General features: G+C 35.8%; 3 protein-coding genes across 4 annotated transcripts in view; 2 read left to right on the top strand and 1 right to left on the bottom strand.

Annotated features, from left to right (window-relative positions):
• LOC119839026 (single-stranded DNA-binding protein 3) overlaps window positions 1-4,523 on the top strand; it is a 14,687-nt gene extending 10,164 nt beyond the window's left edge. Inside the window, exons 5-6 of one of the 2 annotated variants that reach the window (XM_038365194.1) lie at window positions 38-145; window positions 925-4,523. In XM_038365194.1, the coding sequence (XP_038221122.1) occupies window positions 38-145; window positions 925-1,058 (242 nt within the window). In that variant the 3' untranslated portion in view covers window positions 1,059-4,523. Of the gene's footprint in view, window positions 1-37; window positions 146-900 lie in introns of both variants that reach the window. The other variant, XM_038365196.1, reaches the window with a different exon arrangement.
• Window positions 4,524-9,963: 5,440 nt separating this feature from the next.
• On the top strand, window positions 9,964-15,264 carry LOC119839020. The gene is made up of 7 exons (XM_038365189.1): window positions 9,964-10,056; window positions 10,667-10,796; window positions 11,908-12,062; window positions 12,892-13,023; window positions 14,014-14,124; window positions 14,680-14,778; window positions 15,136-15,264. Exons 1-7 carry the CDS (start codon window positions 9,964-9,966, stop codon window positions 15,262-15,264), a joined length of 849 nt encoding a protein of 282 aa, XP_038221117.1.
• A 3,086-nt stretch (window positions 15,265-18,350) lies between these two features.
• Window positions 18,351-22,106, bottom strand: LOC119839019 (zinc finger protein 77-like). Its single transcript, XM_038365188.1, has 6 exons — window positions 22,059-22,106; window positions 21,442-21,609; window positions 20,924-21,032; window positions 20,530-20,725; window positions 19,235-19,408; window positions 18,351-18,666 (listed from the first exon to the last, which is right to left on the bottom strand). The coding sequence occupies exons 1-6, from the start codon at window positions 22,104-22,106 to the stop codon at window positions 18,351-18,353; spliced, it is 1,011 nt and encodes a 336-aa protein (XP_038221116.1).
• Between the last annotated feature and the right edge of the window lie 69 nt (window positions 22,107-22,175).

Raw genomic sequence — 22,175 nt, 5'->3', positions numbered from 1 at the left:
GAATGTGTATGTGAAATGTTTGTTATTTTGGATGTAGGTTTAGGTGGCGTGGACGGTATGAAGTCGTCGCCGGGCGGCGTCGGGGGCGGGGGGCCAGGGACTCCGCGCGAGGACTCGGGCTCCGGCATGGGAGACTACAACTTAAGTAAGCATACGATTATGTTTGTTTATTTTTCTTTTGTTTTTTTTTGTTGCGTGTTAGAAACATGATTGTTAATGTTATATAGAAAGAAAGAAAGAAAGAAATATATAGTATATGTACAAACAACGGTCCCCGGCTTCGCACGTGGAACATATATAACATATGGCATTTAGGGGTCACGTACATAATCACGTAATGACGAACGAATTTTTTAAATTGATCCTGCAGTTCTTGAGATTAGCGCATTCAAACAAACAAACTCTTCAGATTTATATGTTGTTTTATATATTTTTTTAAAATAATAAACGCGAAAGTTGGTAAGTATGGGTGGATGGATGACTGGATGATTGGATGTATGGATGTTTGTTACTCTTTCGCGAGAAAGCAGCTTATCGTATCTAAATGAAATTGGACACAGAGATGACGCCGCGGGTAACTAGTTATTACATCATCAATAGCCCATACATGTTCCCACGCTGGCCAAGTGCGGGTTGACAGATGTCACATGTCGTCGAACTTTTGATTCTCGGACATGCCGGTTGCTTGGACATGTTACACATGCGCAGATAATTGAAGAATCAACTTATTTCCTGCACGCTCGCCCGGTCTCGAACCCCGACCTGTCGATTTTATGTCCGAGGTCCTCACCATTGCTTTTTTATTACATTATATTATAGTAATAACGTACATATAGATTAAACAATAAACGAGAAGAATCCACGAGAGCATTGACGGCATCAGATGGTAAAATTAAACAGGTGGTGTTGATTTCTGATTGTAAGGTTTCGGCGGGCCCGGCGGCGACCAGAGCGACCAGACGGAGTCGGCCGCCATTTTGAAAATTAAAGAGAGCATGCAGGAGGAGGCGAAACGGTTCGAGAAGGATCCCGACCACCCGGACTACTTCATGCAGTGAGCGGCCGGCGCGCCCACGTACCACCGCCGCCCGGGCTGAGCGCCACTGTCACCTGTCAGTGTCATGTGTCACTGGCACTGTCACTGTCGCGCGATACAGTTTGACGGCTGTCACAATAACCGCGGCAACGCCATCGCTGTCATTGTCATGTGACAGTGGCGTTCTGTCGGCTGTCGCGTGCAGTTTCGTACTGTCACCTGTCACATGTCAAAATGACGTCCGTATGACGGTTGCGCGCGAATTGATCTCGGCGACGGTAGTCCGGTATGTGGGCAGGCTCGATCTGATCTTCCTTTATTTATTAATTTTTTAGCGCACCGTTCTATATATTTGCCGTTTGGCGGCTCACGGCTGTATGTCGTTACTGTTACACGAATGAGCTTACGGTCTTGTAGACACGTTATGGGAACACAGGGCGTCTCTTTCTAACCGATGGCGCACCCTATTCTTTCTCCTTGTCACACGATTATGTGGTGTGGGTTTATAGTTTTTTTCGTGATAGTGAACACAATTTTGACGCATTTTGAGGACTCGTTGTGTCCCTTTCTAGTAAACTCTTCCTATCTAGTAGCCGCATTGTATTTGCTACTTTTGGTTCCTTCGATTTTGGACCTTATTCCCCGAACAAATAAAGTTGTTTGTTAAATGAAAGGTTTCTACGTAATCTACATAAAGGCTCGTAAGCCGTCAAAGGCCACTATCAGCACTGTAGTTGAAATAGACGTTACTGAGTGTTTTTATTTTTGTATTTCGAATGAAATCGAACTTTGTTGTGGCTGGGGTAAGAGTGGTTATCGAATGGCAGAGTATTTTTATAATATCGAAAAGGGAAGATGAATTGTTGTTACTCTAATGAAATGTCAGTATTTTTTTTTATAAAACACCCACACAGCGTGCCTACAGCGATATTTTTTAGTTTTTTTTAATCATACACGTTTACTAAGATTTTCTTAAGGATCAATCAGTTATGGTCGAGCATAGCTCAGTAAATTATATACATTGCAGCAACAAAGTTCAATTTTATTGTCCATTGGTCTAACGGCGGGAATTTGAAAACATTGTCACATTTTAATCTGTGGATTTATATATATACAATTCGCCTTTCTTCAATGAAAACACCATGAACATTGTTGGTGAAAAAAAAAACAATTTTTTTTCTACTTTGACAGGTGTCAAATTTGCGCGCGCTAGACTTCCCGCGAAATAGTGACGTTCCGTTCCGTGCTCGATGAATGTATTAAAAAATAATTTCGAATATAATATTATGTATGTAATATGTAATTGAATATACATAGACGTTCTTAATTTAATTTTTATTTTATTAATTATTATAAATGTAATGTGTATAATTGAATTTTTTTTTTTAAATGGATTCTCTGTAAATGGGCGTTTTATCGATGTTTTACTAACCCGTTCTTTTTTAATTTTTTTTTTAATCAGTGCGTAATAGACAACGGTTCTTTGCCGGCATTTTTCAGCCATGGTTACTTAACGATTGTTCTGATTGAAATTCATGTTGTCTTAAGTTGAGGAATTTGCGTTTCGTCATATATAAAACGGCTCGATAGATTCTGATGTAATCACAGATTTCTATGACAATTGATAATTATCTTTTTTATAACATTTACAATGATAGATTGATTTTTTTGGAGACTTAGTTTTTGTTAAAGTTTATGAAGGAAAACTTAGAAAATTAAAAAATAGTTTTGATTGGGTAAGCAATAAATATGCAGTTAAATAATTTTAAATTAACAGAGACCCTAACTTGCAGAAAAAAAATCCAGTAAAGCTTCTTAAAGCGCGGTTAATCTATTGATGGGTGACCGCTCACTGATAGCCCCTCATGCTTCTGTTGGTATATAGTTTCGACTTGGGAAAATCTTGAGTTGTGGAGTTTTTTAATTTGACCTAAAAATGTGATTTTTTGAAGGTATTCACATATTACGTATTTGATTATATCGAGTCATTTTATATCCCGACGCCATCCGGAACGCACGCTCGTGCGTTGTATGCGTTTAGTATGTCATTCTACATTATGTGTACATCTTCCAATTTTTTTTTTAAATATATAAATTATTATTATTTAGCTTTTGTTTTTAAGATATAATGTTCCTAGATTCGTATTTTTACAGATAAGTTCAGTTTTTTTGCAATGTATTGGCCCGCCCGCTTGTAGAAATGTTCGATTATTACCGTATATTAGAATCATTTAATCAATAGCGCTATTTATTTTAATGATATTGTAAATATGGAAATTTTATGGTTTCTTATACAGGGTGTGTGTGAATTTTGATGTTGCTTTCTGTTTCTGTCATCTCACATCGCTCATTTTACGATTTCATAACAAGTTCTTGTATTTTTTTTTTCATTGAATCAAATTCTGGGACACCCTGTATAACGTTTTTGGTATCCAATCGTTTTGATGTATATTTTCTTTAATACGAGCATTTTTACGTGGCTTAAGATTTCGAATGTACGACTGATTTTACGCAAAAAAAAATCCTCTTTCATTCGAATACGCATTTATTCAGGTTAAATTATTGATTTAAAATATTTATCATTAGGCGTAGATGCGCGGGCAGCCAAAAGTGTAAAGGAATTGATCTATTTGTCCAGAATTTTTGGCGGTCCGCGCGGGATTTCGAAAAATGTTGATGCAAAAAAAAAAAAAAGATTTTTGTACTAAAATTTAAAAATGTTCAGAATTTTCTTTCAAATCCGGTATTTAAATAGCATAGTTTTTTTTTTTCTCGGGGTGTATGGAAATTTGTATAAAATAGGTTATTATAGCGAGATTTTCGGTGAGGTAGCATCTAAGTTGAGGGCGTTGCCCTGTCCATAGTTACGTACAAGTTTTTGGTCCTTTTAGTGCTGCGAAAGTTTATCATCTGTGCGTCAAATGACATTGACAGATTGGGACGTCAATGAAATGTTATGGTATCTATGAAAAAAAAAATAGAACTTTGAATTACACGTTTAAAAAAAGAATACGTCTATGTCCTTTACATAGCTCAAACGTTCTGGCGGGTAAATTTAAAATGTCACAAGAAAATTGCTATTGAATCTCGGAAAACACAAAATTGATTGCAATTATTTAAGAAAATATGTAAATGTAAATAAAGTGGAACGTGTCTTTATTGTTTGAATAAATAAAAAGAGAAAAACAAACTAATGGGGCCGAATAATTTGTAGAATCGTGCAGTGTTAATAGCTATAAGATTAAGCGTAAAATATTAAAAAAAAAAATAGAACGATAATGCAAAAATGGACATTGCAAGATTTTTTTAAGAGAATTTTATTGGTTTTATTTTTTATTTAAATAAAAAATATGTGTAGTGTGAGGTTATATGTTTTAAGATATAGTTCGGCCATTTGACGAAGGTCGGTGAACGATTCGCTAATGTCGTCTGTCTGCCCACCTTCGTGATATGACTGTATTAATAATTATGTTTTAATTTTTTTTTTCGTGAGTTAGGTAAATGAATTATTTTTTCTTATCGATGTACTGTTTATATACTTACATAAATAGTTATTATATATTGATTGGTCGTTTTATTTTTAAATCCTCTTTTAATTGTTCTAAAGAGCGCTAACGGCAGGTCGCCTGATGGTAAGGGTTCACATCGGCACATGAATGCGCTGCCCGCTTTTAAGGGGGAAGGGATAAGGGAAGGATTGATGACTGGAAAGAAGGAATTGGGACTGGAACTGGGAAGTGTGAGGAATGAGTAATGGGCCTCCGGTTCTCCCACTGTACGAAACACAGTAGAATGCTACTATGTCACGCCGGTCTTCTGTGGGGGTGTGGTACATCCCCGGTGCGAGCTGGCCCAATTCGTGCCGAAGTGTACTCGACTCCCATATACATAATATGCCGGACGGATAGTATGTAGATTCCTTATTCCCTTGTAGATGAATTAAAAGATCAATTTATTTCTTGCGAGCTCATCTGACCTTGAAACCCCCGAGTTTTAGTTATATGTATGTATGTATGCTTAGATCTTAAAAACAGATTTTTATCGAATCCTTTTAATTGATAGAGCGATTCAAGTGGAATGTTTACTTATATGTATGATAACATGTAACTACTCCGAATTAAAAAAAAACTAGTTATGCAATAAAGCTACTGTAACTTAAGTATGACTTAACTGACTTGTTTATATCCAACAAGCAATGCACGTGCGTGTTCGGTTCGCGTGTTATTCAGTAATAATTTAAGCTTTACCGAACTTCTGTCATACTGTGGATGGCTTTATGCAACATATAGCTAACTAGCGAACCGCCCCGGCGTCGCACGGGTGCTATTATGCATAATATACATATAAACCTTCCTCTCGAATCGCACTATCTATTTAGAAAAACGCATTGAAAATCGTTGTGCAGTTTTAAAGATTAAATATACATACATATGGAAGCAATAGAAACGACATAAAAACCTCATTAATATCTGGTGCGTAATTTTAAGGATCTAAGCATATTATAGACACACAGACGTCGGAAAGCGACTTTGTTTTATAGAAAGAAAGACATTTATTTATACAAGGTAATAAGTTAAGGTAAAGTTATATAAATAATTTGCTATAAAAAAACATTAAATTAACCTCGTTGAGATCCACTCAGTGTATAAGAGTCTAAGCCCATTAAAGGAACATTGACCCCCTGACAGTGACAGCGTACATGTAAAAGGAAGAAAAAAAAATTAGTACAATAATATAAAATAATGTATAACCCTACTACCTACTAACCTACTAATATTATAAATGTGAAAGTTTGTAAGTATGTGTGTGTGTTTGTTGCTCTTTCACGCAAAAACTACTAAATTCTATTTCACGCCAGTCTTCTGTGGGGGTGTGGTACTTCCCTTAATTAAGTTTGTGTCGTAAATAACCTTTTTTGGAAACACAGTAAGTATGTCATGTGTGGGGGTCGAGCTCGCTTCGCACGAACTGCTGCTCTGTTCATGGGCGGTGGTGATTATTTACCAATAGGCGGACCACCAGCGCAGTTGCCCGCTCATGGCCAAAATTTTTGAAGTGAAACTTCTTTAGAATCGTTGTGATTTCAAACCTGATGCAACGGAAAAAACGACAGGTAAGAGACACAAATACAAAAATGTGTAGAATGAAGCCGACAAAGAATGAGACAGAAACATACATACTATTTTATATTATCGGTCTCTCATCTTTGTTAAACAAATAAACTTTGTAATTATCCTACCCTTGTTATATATATTCATCTCATTCTTTTGTCGATTTACTGAAGTTTCACTTCTATCGTGTGTGAATCGCACACACGCCTTTTTACACGCTTTTTATTAGCTTCACCTGTATGTTTGTTTGTAACCGACTTCTTTGGGCGCGATTTTGACCCACTTTAAACGGCCAGATTTCGTTCAAACTTTGTAGATTTATTGAGGACCGATGACATTACACTAATTTGATAAAATTATTCCAGTTTTCAATTTGCAAAATATGATTTTTGTCAAAGCGTGTTTTTTAGTTTTTTTTTAAATATATTTTATTTTTCTTAATTCACACTGTTACATACCGCGATCCAAATCACAGATCGCCAACAAAATGGAATGGAAAAGGCACATCGACGATGTTATGATATTTTTTACGATGCACGAGGGCGTACCAAGTACGGCTTGTTAGGCTCTTATACATGGTGTTCAGGAAATCTTGAGATTATATTTATTTAACTGCGCCCCGCGGTTTCACCCGCGTAAGTCCGCATCCCGTAGGAATATCGGAATAAAAGTTGCCTATATGTTATTCCAGTTGACCAGCTGTCTACATACCAAATTTCATTGCAATCGGTTCAGTCTTTGTTTTATCTATCTGTGTATCAAATTTCATCAAAATCCGTCCAGTTTCTGTGTAATTAACGGACAAACATCCAAACAAACAACCTTTAAAACATTATAATATTAGTGTAACTAGTTCTTCGCCCGTGGTTATGTACCCATAGCCTATGTCACTTTGTGAAAATACAGCTTTCGAAGAATTTTTGAAATCGATCCAGGGTTTTTGCATAAAAACGTTGCAAACATACAAAAAAACAAAAGATTCCTTTTTATAATATTAGAATACATGAAGCGTATATCGATGGTATTACAAATACACAAAAAAATTATCAATTTCACGCCCTCAAAACGCCGCCCTAGCCTTCAGCGTAATAATAGCGTATTGGTGAATCCGTCTGTGTGTAACCCTTCTGACGATAATTTATCTTAGTATTTTCTTGTGTTTGGTTTTACGCGAGTATTATACATTTAGAAATTAAAAACTTTTCAACGGATTTTAAACGCGATTTACTCATTATATTATTAACCCGACGTTTCGAACACTTTACAGCGAGCGTGGTCATGGGGAGACTCCAATATTCCTACGGGATACGGATTTCCACGGGTGAAACCACGTGGCGCAGCTAGTTCTTTCTATATCTTATATCTTTAAACGAGCAATTCTTGTATATATATATATATATATATATATAATTGGAATCTCGGAATCGGCTACAACGATATTCATGAAATTTAGTATACAGGGGGTTTCGGGGGCGATAAATCGATCTAGCTAGGAATTTTTTTTAGAAAATGTCATATTCGTGTTTTATTCGTGTTTTTTTTCCTGACATCTATTGGTGAATAATAATACTATTTTGCTTCGTAGATAGCTGGACAACTGAAATAACACATAGGCATATAATATTCGTGTTTTTTTTCCTGACATCTATTGGTGAATAATAATACTATTTTGCTTCGTAGATAGCTGGACAACTGAAATAACACATAGGCACTTTTTATACCGATATTCCTACGGGATACGGACTTACGCGGTTTCAACCGCGGGTCACAGCTAGTCTACTATTAAAAAGACACACCCTGTATAGTCAATTGGTTTATTGCGATGTACGAAATTTCATGCAAAATTTGTTTGAACAACGAGTCGAAGGGACTTGTATCAGGTGAGACACATTTATTTATCTACTAGCTGCGCCCCGCGGTTTCACTCTCTTAAGTCCGTATCCCGTTGGAATATCGGGATAAAAAGTTGCCTATATGTTATTCCAGTTGTCCAGCTGTCTACGTACCAAATTTCATTGCAATCGGTTCAGCAGTTTTTACGTGAAAGAGCATCAAACACACACACATCCTTACAAGCTTTCGCATTTATAATATTTAAAAAAAAAATTTGATCACGATCTTTTCAAAATTTCTTATCCCTTACATTTTAAAAGCAACGCATTTACAAACGTATTACCTCAAATGTTCATAGGTGATTGTCGCAGATCAGTTCTCGTGTTGACATAAAAAATACTAATTATCAGACTATAGGCTTACAAAATAACAGCGTTACAGCGTTTGTTCTTAGATTGTTCAGTCAGTTAGAGTCAATTTTCCCTGCGGATTGCCTCAGGAAAGGAGAACACGAAATATATTTGTATGTCTATCAACAGACATCATTTACATTATGTTATATAACTATTTAATTTAGTTATAGTAGTTTTTAGCTATAATAATGTTTTGTAAAGGCATTATATCATTTTTGGGGAATAATGGTTTCCATATTCTAATGATATTTCAGAAGAAAATCAGCACTGAGACGTTATTTTTCAAATTTCCTGCTTCGCTTATAGAGCACGCAACCACACATAAGGTTCAAGTACCTGGATGACAAAATCTCGCTCTGTTTTTTTGTCATCATCATCATCATCAGCCCATATATGCTAGCTGCCCTAGCCCAGCTACGAAACTATAATGTACCTACATAATTCATGTAACTTAATGTCTGCGGTGTATTTCTTTTTTGGTTCAAATAAACTTATTTATATTTTATTTATATATTTATTCCCACTGCTGGGACACGAGGGTTCAGGCCATAATCCATCACGCTGGCCAAGTGTGAGTTGACAGATGTCACATGTAGTCGAACTGTCGATTCTCGGACATGCCGGTTTCCTCACGATCTTTTCCTTCACCGTTTTAAGTAGTGGTGATGTTATCCACATGTGCAGTTAAATTGAAAAGTCAACTTATTTCTTGCACGCTCGCCTGGTCTCTAACCCCGAATTATCGATTATCGAGCCCCCACTGCACTGCTGTTTTATTTGTAATTTTCTAAAATTGATAGATCCATTTATCGCCCTAAATCCCGCATTATATTTTTATGTTATTAATATGTGAACTGCAAAACGTATGACCTTGGTATTTCCATAGCATTTTAATTATCGTAAAAAAAAAATAATAAAAAAAAATCATACATCATCATCAAATAGATAGAATGATTCAATAGTAACATTTATGTGTATTAAAAATCCCAAAATTCCCAAGGGAACGACCACAACACGGCTAAATAAATCCCAAAGTATGAAAAACATGCCCAATAAGATTTGTTATTGGTGCGTGCATAGTAAGGTTTATATGTATAATAAAATCTATTAAACTACTGCGAATTAATGCGTGCGAAGCCGCGTTAATCGGGATAAAAGTATTCAATTGTTAACTACAGATTATAAACACAAAGCATATCAAGTGAGATGTTAAAAAACACAATTAGTTTATTTATTTATAATACTTGATGGTACTTACAAACTACCTACGTATAACAAACAATAAATGGAGCAGTATTACAAAAAGCCATCGTTTACATAAGAGACGTCTCTTAGCATTCTATACCAGACAACCTGGTTGGCAGGGAAATGGAATAAGTTCATGAGATGGTGCAAAAAAAATCAGTTCTTTCGTAGTCATTACTGATTAACATTCACATTTACATACATACACAAAAACATTTAATTTGAGTGCTAATTTGGGTTGATATCACTACAAATAACATAATACTATATTAGTAAAAATTAAAATTGATTAAAAATCGATTAGATTTCTGCTGCTAACCACAAGATGGCGCTGAAAATAATGCAACCAAACACGACGAAGTTAAGACATCACAGCGTGCGATTTTCTGGCGACGAGCTGCCGAAATATAAGTCTTTGGTAAGATAAAGTAATTTTTATTTATTTTCTACTTATATCGACAATCATTGACATTAATATCATAAAAAATTATGATTAACTCCTCTCGCACTATCACTACAAACCACTGGACCAATTTAAAAATTCTTTCACCATTAGAGACCTGAATTTTCACATGTGACATACGGTGTATCTATTTTATTATTAGTTCTTTATAAAATAAAAATAAAATGGAAAGGACAGTGGAGGTAAAACGTTCTGAAATAAAAAAGACATATTTTAAAGCGTTTTATGCAATTAATCTTGTTGATATCGGACTAAATTCAGGGTTCAACGAAGATCAAGTAATAAATATTGTGCATATTATAGTAGGCTTTAATATTTCACTTTTTTTTAAAGACACATTCGGCAATGGAGCTAGTAGGACGCCTGATGGTAAGCGCTACCACCGCCCATGAATATTTAGAGAGGCATAAGATCCATTGCAGACCTTACGCCTCTACAAATAGATTGCTGACCTTAAATTGGGAAGGGATTAAGAAAGAATTGGCGAGAGGAATAAAGGAGAAGACTAGGAAGGGTAAGGAAAAGAATATGAGTTTATAATGGAGTGTTAACGCTTCTTACACAGGACCACTCTGAAACATCAATGCCAGACTACGCGGGGCCCCAGTCGTTCCCCGGAATAGACTCCGGGGCCCCAAGCCCCGACAATTGTCCGTATGTACCAGCCGCACAAAGATTTCGACTTAATGAGCAACGTAAGTTTAATTATAAATTACTAGACGCTCGGCTATCAAGATTCCTGTTTTATCCCAGGGGAGCATTTAATTGTGATCGCCCAAGTTATACCCTGTCTGTATACCAAATTACATCAAAATCCATTCTACGACTAGCATTTAATTGTGATCGCCCACGTTAGCTCATACCCTGTCTGTATACCAAATTACATCAAAATCCGTTCTACGACTAGTACTCTCAGTGTGATTGACGGACAAACATCCAAACATCCAAACATACAAATTGTTATAATATTAATGAAATAAAATGAAATTCTTTATTGCTTATAAAAAAGAAAGAAAAACTGAACATAACATTAAGTAAGCAAAAGGCGTCCTTATCGCTAGGTAGCGATCTCTACCAGGCAACCCTTAAAGTAACAGGAAAAAAGAATATAATATATAATAGTATTATACTGCATAAAAATCATTAGTATAATTAATTTGCTATACTAATGATTTTTATGCAGTTAAGATTTATTTCTCATTCATTATATTAAGCCCCCTGCTACATTATTTTAACTCTCAGAAATTTTTAAATAGAAAAACTTTTATCATTAGGCGGGATTCGAACCTTCGTCTTTTTACCAAACCGTAGCAACGCCTAGCCTCTCGGCCACCGTGACCCGATTTATCATAATCAAATATATTTTACAACTAGCGGTCCGCCCCGGCTTCGACCGTGGTACATATATAGCCTTCCTCAATAAATGGGCCATCTAACACTGAAAGAATTTCTCAAATCGGACCTGAGGTTAGTGCGTTCAAACAAACAAATTCATCAGCTTTATAATATGTATGAAAAATAATTATTTGTATCATGTCTTATGGTTTCAGATTTTCCAATATAATAATAAATAATAAAGTCTTTATTAAAACTGTTAAATACATACAATTGTATTAGTAGAAACGAAAAATATAGGTTAAATATTTTATTTTTTATTATTCACTTGTGATATATAAAAAAATCCTAATGTCACAATGTTTATTGTGAGATTAGTGCGTTTAAACAAACAAACTATTCAGCTTTATAATATGTATAAGTATAGATTATTTGAATGCTATAAGACTAAGTACTTTTTTCCTTTTCCAGGTATTAAACTACTCACAGCAATCAACCAAATAGTGCAGCATCGCGCTGAGTTAGAATCGAACCGCATGACCCTCTCTTCCCTCCTTGAGGAGTTGAGGAGGAAGCTTAAGAGGAGGGTCGAGGAGTGCCATTTTGAAAAGCGGGAACAGATGAAGGTAAAACCACGTTAGTTCCATACTTATAATAAACTAGACACTCGCCCTGGCTTCGCCCGGATATCAAGATTCCTGTTGTATCCCGAGAGAGCGTTTAATCGGGATAAAAAGTATCCTCTCACCCAAGTCAGCTTATACCCAGTCTGTATACCAAATTTCATCTAAATGCGATCAGTAGTTATAGCGTGACTGACGGACAAACATCCAAACAAACAAACTTTCACATTTAATAATGTTAAATGTGATTTGTTAGGAAAAATGCTAAATGAACATTTGCAGGGTTGCTGGTCTGAGTATTAGATTTTAATGTAATATGTTGAAAAAGTTCTCGGATGTATATACAAATTTCCAAGAAATTTATTTCTAACGAAACAACAGTAAGGATTCTGATGAATATCGGAGAAATTTATGGCAACACTATATAGATATTTTAAAACTTAACTATTTAAAACAATACACAGAAAGCTGGCGACCATCTCTATCAGGCAACCAAGAAAGACCAAGGAAACATGACTCATGGTGGATGTGTGATAAATAAAACTATAATAATCATACTACAGTTATACCACCTCCTTAGTACAGTGGTTAACACGTTAGTGTAAAATCGATTGTTCCAGGGTTCGATTCCCGGTGAGGACTCACGAAAAATCCGTCTAGTATTATATTATATATTCTAGGCTATTCACATACTAGATCACACATCCTAGGCAAGATGGCTGATCACCTACTTGTCCAGAAAGAAAATCGTTCAGTGAAACAGCTCACTTTAAAGCTAAATCAATAGTTGTTTGACACGAATAGAACATTACAAGCTATATTATCGTTCCAGGCCTTAAAACAGGCAAACCAGCGGCTCGAGAAAGAGAAGCACAGCATAACGAGCGAGATAGACCACTTGAAGCGTCATCTGGACAAGGAAGAGGCCCACCACGTGCAACACGCGAGGAATGCTGTTGTGCATGTTAGTCTTATTGTATCTTATTAAACAGCTGTTCGCCTCGGCTTCGATCGTGAAACATATAAAGCCTATATCACTCAGTGAATTTGCAACTTATGGTGAAAGAATTTTTAAAACAGATCCAATATTTTCGAGTTTATCCATTACAATCAAACCAATAAAAATACAAATACTTCCTCTTTATAACACTAATTTAGATGTAGATAGTCTAGTCTGCAGAAACTGCTTTCCGAACCGGTGGTAAATGTTAAAATTGTGTTATGACGATTCAAAAGTGCTTCTAAAAGAAGTCTAATTGAATAAATAAATGTTTGAGTTTGTTTGAGTTCGACACTTAGTGAAGATGCAGCTTAATAGTGAAAGAATGTCTGATATCGGACCAGTTATATCTGTGTGAAAACATTAGAACATTAGAAACATACATTCTGGAACAGAAATGTCTTTGTATATATTATTGTCTTGATTGTCACAGTCGGCAATGGAGCTGGTGGGTCGCCTGATGGTAAGCGCTACCACCGCCCATGAACATTTGTAGAGGCATAAGGTCCATTACAGACCTTACGCCTCCACAAATGGATTGCCGAGTTTTTGGGAAAGGATTAAGAAAGGACTGGTGAGAGGAATAAAGGAAAGGACTCGGAAGGCAAGGAAAAGGATATGGGCCTCCGGCTCCCCCACTCACCGAACGAAACACAGCAGAATGCTATTTCACGCCGGTCTTCTGTGGGGGTGTGGTACTTCCCCGGTGCGAGCTGGCCCAATTCGTGCCGAAGCGTGCTCGACTACCACATTCAAAATAATCATACTCCTCTGAAACGGTTTGACCGATTCTTGTGAAATTTTGTGTATTATTCTTATGTGAATAATTTTTTATTTAAAGACTTGTACCTATACTTATTAAAAATAATTACTGTGTGTTAAAGTGGGTCAGTGGCACACGTTAAGGTATTTCGAAAGGCTATTTTAGCTCAAGTTATATCTCCATTATTCCAGGCAATCCAGGGAGTCACGAAAGCTCCGAACGATTTATTCACCCCCTGTTCCGTTTCACATCTTCCGGACATCGTCAGCCGAAACGTCGCTAAGAACGCGCCGTCGAAAGTTGTAAGAAACACATCTATAGTTATTTTATTGGTTTGCCGTGCTGTTCCAGTATTTCTATAGCAGATGTCAGGGACAGCTCTAATCCTGCCTTTCCTCAAATAATCAGGATTGCAGAAGTAGTAATCGACAGCTTTTAATATGACCAGCGAAGCGTAAGGTCGTTTGCAGACTACGATTCTACGAATAAATTCCTACATTAAGTAGTATGGGTTAAAGAACTGGGAACTTTAATTATTAGTTTTATAGCATTGAAATGCTTTATAAATGAGAAATTTTGAAAAAATAGAAAAAACGAGTGGCCGAGAGACTAGGCGTTGTTACGGTTTGGCGAAAAACGCGGGTTCGAATCCCGCCTCGTGATCAAATTTTTCTATTCTTTCAAAATTTCTCAACTGGGAACTTGATTTTCGTGGGTGTGCTTATTATTAATACTTCCCCTGTGCGCGCTGGCCCAATACGTGGTGGAGCGTGATCCACTCCCAATAAGATTACTGTGTAAATGTATTTTTGGTTGCATTGTGGTGATTCTTACGTGTTTGTTTTATCAATTTTCAGGCAGATTATAAGCTAGCAGCGGCGAGACTCATGCGAGACATTGTTGACTTGCGACAGCGACTCGCGCAAGTCGAGGCTAAACTGGCCAATGAATTGAAGGTAACTATAATAATATTAGCTGTCCAATGAGATTCTCTAACCAGCAAAGTAATAAATATCACCAGATTAAAGAATCATTTAATAAAATATGTGATGTTATAATTGCAATATAATATTAATATTATTTTAAAAGAGCAACTACAGAGTCTCTTGCCGGCTCTTCTCTGTAGAAACTGCTTTCTGAACCGGTGGTAAATGTCAAAACTGTGTTATGAGATTCAAGTGTTTCTTTAAGAAGTCTAATTAAATAAATAAATGTTTGAGTGTGATATATCTGGCCTCTAGCTTTGTTCCAGTAGATTTTAACAAGACTAATTACCGAATGCGATACAAAATAATCGTATAGTGCATTTGCAGCGTAAACGGCAGGTTGAGATCGACATTGTACGACTGAGGAAGGAGCTATCGGCCTCGAAGAGCAACATCGCGTCTCTCCGTTTGCTGCCCGCGCCGCAACCGCGGAAGCCTTGCTCGCGATTCGCATAATTTTTGGCGAATTCCGACTGATTTTTTTGCTAATTTAAATTATGGTATTTTTTGTGTTTAATTTTAAAAGTGAAATAAGACACATCTAGAAATTAAACACTTTTTAAGGTCTCAGCACACTAATGGGAACGGAAAGGGATCGTAACCGTATCGCCTCGAGTCGTTCAGGATGGTTTGTATTAAACTCCCTACTGCAACGCACACTAATCGGAATCGTAACGTGATCGCCTCCCCTCAGAACAGTCTCCGAACTTGCAATTCCCGCTCTTACGGCTTATCGTCTCCGCGCCTACGGCTCATCGTCCCCGCGCTTACGTCTCTCCGTCCCGTCATATGAAAATAAATGGCGGCGAGGCGTAAGCGCGGTGTCGCCTAGCCGTAGCCGAGTTGACGTACAGGCGCTGCTGATACGCTTTCATTACGTGCATACGGTATGTTGACGCCTGGTTGACAGCGAGGTGAAAGGCGTTACGGTTACGATCCCTTTCCGATCCCATATGTGTGCTGAGACCTTTAACGGGTAAGGAATTTCGTTTATAATCCGTTAAAATGTCTTATCTTTGATTTCTAAATTTAAACGATATTAATGGAATTCTTACTATTCTGGTTTGATTGATACATTTTTTATATTGTAAGATTTTTTTAACACACTTTTATCAGCTTCACCTGTATGTTTGTATGAAACCAACTTATTTTAGACTCTATATTGACCCATTTCAAATAGACAGATTTAATTCAAACTTTGTACACTTAACAAGAATCGATGACAGTACAATAATTTCATGAGTTTATCTTATTATCTATCTGTAGTCAATAAATGGTTTTATTATTATTATTATTATCCTGTGCGTCTCCACCGGGAATTGAACCCAGGACCCACTGTACCAAGGAGGCGGTCACAAAAAAAAATGTCTCGGTCTGGCAGGACACAGAAGGCTGATCACCTACTTGTCCTTAAAGAAAATCGATCAGTGAAACGGATGTACATCATCTGCCCCATACCCCACTAGGGGACACGGGACTTCACTTTTTATCTTATTATTAGGATCGTTAGGATTAAAAAAATCCATACCTATGTAAATATATAACGCTAATTACACCAAATCCGTAACACCTGTATATAATACTAGCTGCGCCCCGCGGTTTCACCCGCGTAAGTCCGTATCCCGTAGGAATATCGGGATAAGAAGTTGCCTATATGTTATTCCAGTTGTCCAGCTGTCTACGTACCAAATTTCATTGCAATCGGTTCAGTAGTTTTTGTGTGAAAGAGCAACAAACACACACATCCTTACAAACATTCGCATTTTTAATATAAGTAGGATAGTAGGATTTATGAAGTTTTTGTATAAGAATTGTTTAAGTTACTATTGTTTCTTTTTACCTATTTATAAACTGTGGCGGTTTAAGTAAATCCTTATTTTGTTTAATTTTTACACGAATAAAAAAATTATAAAAAAATGTATTTTTGGGCATTTCTATACATTTCACTACAGGGTATAAAACGAAGTCGCTTTCTCTGCCCTATGTCCCTATATCCCTATATATGCTTAAATCTTAACTACGCAACGGATTTTGTTGGGGTTTTTTTAATACATGATTCAAGAGGAAGATTTATATGTATAATGACATCAATTAAACTACTACGAATTTAACACGTGCGAAGCCGCGGAAAAAGCTAATAAACTATAAGATCTTGAATCAATTTTTCGAGAAACTTTATTAGCCAATTAAGAACTAATTCCAGCGTAGGACAAAGACAGAGCATATTTCGTGCTGTGTTATCACTTTCTCACTGGAATTAGTACTGCTTTAAGACATCATGTCACACCCCTGGTCCTGTTCCGCCATGGATAATTATAATATAGGTTATTTGTTCAATAGAATAAATTAAAATTAAACTATGTATATTCAATAAATTGTAATATATTACGTCTTGTTTATTTAATTTAGGGATAATTTACAGGTGATTATATAGCTTAAAAAATCAATACTCATTATAATATTGTTTCTATGTAACTCTTTTTTAATTAAACTATATTCACTTATTCAGGATCAGTGAGATAATGACGTTTCATTTCATGAGTTGACATGACATTTGACATGACATGACATGATATTTAATAAGTTTTTCTTATTAGGATTGGGAGGATAAACTCATTTCCTTACGTATACTATGGATCAGAGTAAGACAATTTAATTAATCAAATACATGAGTTTGAACGGATTTTTATGAAATTTGGTATACAAACAGGGTATGAACTGACTTGGGTAATGGGATACTTTTTAGCCCGATTAAATGCTCCCTTGGGATAAAACGACGAGCGTCTAGTGCATCATAATATCGCGTTCGTAACGCCATCTCAAAGTTTAAGAAAAACTACATTTCTTAAGGACTAAGCTCTTCAGAATCCCGGAACAGAAAGGCTAAGTGAAGCCTGATTTTTAAGGCGCACTATCAATATTCAAATAATTATATCTAATACCTTTTTTAATAAAACAGAATTCAACACAGCAATAAGGCTTTTAATTTTCATACAAAAACGTTATAAAAACAAATATAAAAAAAACTCCCGCCAAAAGGCGTTAACAACCATAGACTTAGAATAATAATGCCTGCATAATTATTATTCCAAACCATAGAGTTATGTTTAACTTACAAACTCTTTTGGATAACACATTTAAAAAATTAAAAAATGTTGGTATAATTGTGATATATCAACATTCTTTTATCAACAAAACAATATATGAACAGTATAAACAAACCAAAACATCATTATTTGAATTATTTCAGTCATGATATCGAAGTTTTTAAGAAAACATCTAGTTATGCGTTATATTCATATTTTGACCAGAACTGTTTTTAATTATACTTTTTTCTGGTTATTAAATATATGGCAATCCCATACTAGACGTTTAAATGACTAAAACTTGTAATATGATCCTAGTAATTAAATATTTTTAAGAAGCTTAGCTTCATTTCGTTTAAAAATCTAGGAAAATATATAAAGCACGGCAACGTTTGCAGAACGATAAGATTTAATCATAAAAATGCGATAACCACGATTAAGCATCATAATTTAAAACTATCTGCCGTGTGTTAAATAATGCGATTGGAAATTTCTTTTACCCTTAAAGTACCTCAGACAAATGTCACATTGATAGATCGGCTGGCCGGTGTGCATTCTCATGTGCCTGTCAAGCAATTCCCTCGTTTGAAAATTCTTACCACAGACGGCGCATAGACAATCTTCTTTTTTTCTATGCTCCGTCTGCATGTGTGTTTCCAGGTTCTGTGCATTCGCGTATTTTCTGGGACACTGCGTGCAATAGTGTTTCAATTGTGTCAAACGACTTTCCGTTCTCAAAACTTGTGTTGACTTTTTCGGGAGGGTACAAAGTCTGTGAAAGCGTGTTCCACGTTATATTATGTGGAAAACTAGCTGCGCCCCGCGGTTTCACCCGCGTAAGTCCGTATCCCGTAAGAATATCGGGATAAAAAGTTGCCTATATGTTATTCCAGTTGTCCACCTGCAATCGGTTCAGTAGTTTTGGCGTGAAAGAGCAACAAACACACACACATCCTTACAAACTTTCGCATTTATAATATTAGTAGGAAGGATATAATATTAGTAGGATTAGTAGGATGTGTGTTCGCTTTTCTACTACGTTTAAGATATTTTGGAATTTATATTAAATAAGAAGAATGGATTTCTCATGTTATTATTTTAGAATGTAATATGTACAATTTACGAGATCGTAAAAAGTAGTTATTGCAAAAATATATAGAATTATGAATGATATGTATAGAATGATGAATTTAAATAAAGCAATTCTATAATATATTTATGGAGGGTAGAGGTAAGAAGAACCGTCTCACATGGGTGGAAACTATAAGCGCTAAGTAATAGTTCAGAAACGCTCCCATATGGCGACTGACAATTTATTCGTCGTCTAAATCGTTTATTACCTGCTTTTACCCCGTAATTCCGGTTTCGTATGCAATTCTAAATGTTCACGCAACATGTTCGCAGGCATTACCATGTTGCATTTCCTGCAAGCCCTGTTGCTTGGTGCACTCTTCTGCTTGCATCGTGAGCAAATGAATAGGTGCGATTCATTCACGGGTAATATCATTGGATACCTTATGGATTATAAATTATAGGGCAATTAGACACTTATCTTAATGTATATAAATCTCGTGTCACAATGTTTGTCCTCAATGGACTCCTAAACCACTTAACCGATTATAATAAAATTCGCACACCATGTGCAGTTCGATCCAACTTGAGAGATAGGATAGTTTAAATAATTTTAATTACGATAAATGACAACCCGGGCGGAGCCGGGCCGTGCAGCTAGTTTTCTTTATAAATCTTAATATACCTAAGATCCAACTTAAAAGATAGCATATGCAGTTACGATAGTTTATATTATTTCAATTACGATAAAAGACGACAGTAAGTGTATATAAAATTAAATAATGGCCATGATATAACAGTTTTATCATTGAAATAAAAAAAGAATAGACCCGTATCCGTTATAAACGATTGCAAAGGTTTACAATTTTAATGGTGGAAATACAATTACTACGCTATAGCAATTATTGAAATAAAATAAAGTTGCAGTAGACTAATCACTCACTGGCCAATATAGAAAGTTTACAAACATAAAACACGTTTGCTCAGATTGTGAATAATTTAATACCATCATATAATTCAAAAAAGTTGAGAGGTGTCAACGAAGTTCCCTCCGTTTCCATAAGAGAGAGAGAGAGAGAGACAGACAGAGAAACATGCGCACGCCGCACAGCTTACAATAGCTAACTATATCAAAAAGTGTCGTTTCAACTTTTCGTGAGATTTTTTTTCCGTCTAGCCCCCTTTAACAACGCGATAAGGAACTCGATTCGTTCCGAATAAATATGTTTTTTATGTCACACCGGGCAACTGAGCTGGTAGTTCACCTAATGGTATTACCGACACCACCACCCATAAACATGTAGAGTTAGAGCTGAGAATGAGCTGTTCGCTTTTAAGGGTAAATGATAAGGAAACTATTGACGACGGTAATAAGAGGAATGAAATGGGAAGGGTGAGAAAACTGGCAACCAGCTCTCCCACTCACAATACGAAACACAGTAGAATGTTATTATTTCATATTTGTCTTCTGTGGGAGTATTTTACTTCCCTGGTAGAGCTGGCCCAATTCGTGCTGAAGTGTGCTCGACTCCCACATTAAAATGGTAAGACTGTCTTATTGTACCTCTGTTTGCACATAGAACAAGCGATGTTGGTCCTCTTCATTTCAGTGGGATTATTTGAAAAGGACTTTCTAGAACGCCGCTTGTCTATGGACATTTTGGTTGTCTTCTTTGACAGCTCTACGGTGGAACGTTTTTTATTCTTAATTTTTCGTCTGTAGCTTCCTCTCCCGCTCATTTGTGAGTGACGAGTTGAATCTAAAAACATATATTTCATTTTTTTTTTAATTATCTTACATTGATAAAGTGCTATATTTGAGAATTGCAAACGTGAAAAAGCTTCGAATATTACAAGATAAAGTAATATTTCACGTGTATATTATTTGTTTTCATTGTCCCTGATCAACTAGCAATTAAAGTATAATTATGATTTCAAAATTGAAACTTTGAACTCACATTCACTCGGCGCACTGGCGAAAGCTGATAAAACTAAAGCGCGAAATCTTTGTATATTCCGAAGCTGCCGAACACAATTTTCGCAAATCATGCAATCAGATGGTGCGACCTAAAAATCATTCACTATATATATTAAAGTGTAGGTACCCAACCTACCATAGACAATCATCCCTAAGTTTTTGAATAACTTCTTATGAGAGTGTAGGCCACTTCGTCACGTAATACGTTACGTCACCAGACATCTGGCTTCCCTTTCTCTCAATCCTCACTCCTCTCTCACTACAACTTACAGCAGTAGACATATTTCGGACAGAATTAGTTAAAACCCATACATAATCTTTACAACAACAACATATCATATGTTGCCGCGGCCCTGGACATACGCCATTACGTTCACCATCACGAGCTTGTTTTAATATTATAAAAATAAATCAAAAATCACTCATTTCTTCTTGTATTTTTTATGTCAAATGTAATAATGTCCATATCTATGTTTAATTATAATAATATAAATGTACCTGAACACCAAAACAATTGTAAAGTAGTTGGTCATATCTTTCCTCAGTCCCCTCCCACAAGTAGGACGTGCAGAAGCTGCGAAGATTATTCTCACCCCCACACAACCTACAGCAACGATTGACTCCCCCATCACCTGATCCTTGTGCCACAGATAAACGAATAGAACTCTGAAAAAAATGGTCGTTGTTACATTCTAGATCGTTCTTTATTTATGGCAGAAGAAAGTTAGTATTAAGGTTTAACCGAAAGTGATAATGTATCTGCTTTCCTAAGAATACATCCGGCACATGAAAATGCTGCGTTACATATTGGCATTAGGTATAGATACAATTTTAATGGTATTTCGTTTATTTCTAGTCTGACTCTATAATCATATATATTTTATCATAATTAATATCGTTTGTGAAATTACGATCAAATTATGTAAACATTTTAAACTATGAAAGTCCAAATTTATTGAGCAAATGGCAATACTTTTAGGCCAACTGAGAAATAATAAAAAACAAATGGATACGATGCTTTATTATCTAAATATCAGTAAACAAACCATAATTTATATTTTGCAAGTTTCTTTTTCAATTATTTTTCTTTAAATACATTTAAATTACATCCTTACTTTACTGAATATTTTAAGCAATTTTTCTTTTGACCATAAAACGTCCATTGTTCCACGTATATTTTAATAATTCTTCAAAATAATACACCAGTATTGCAGACCATGGTAATGTCATTG

This window comes from Zerene cesonia, unplaced genomic scaffold (genome assembly GCF_012273895.1).
Source record: "Zerene cesonia ecotype Mississippi unplaced genomic scaffold, Zerene_cesonia_1.1 Zces_u007, whole genome shotgun sequence".
Taxonomy (NCBI): domain Eukaryota; kingdom Metazoa; phylum Arthropoda; class Insecta; order Lepidoptera; family Pieridae; genus Zerene; species Zerene cesonia.
This window is presented reverse-complemented; position numbering and strand designations above follow the sequence as displayed.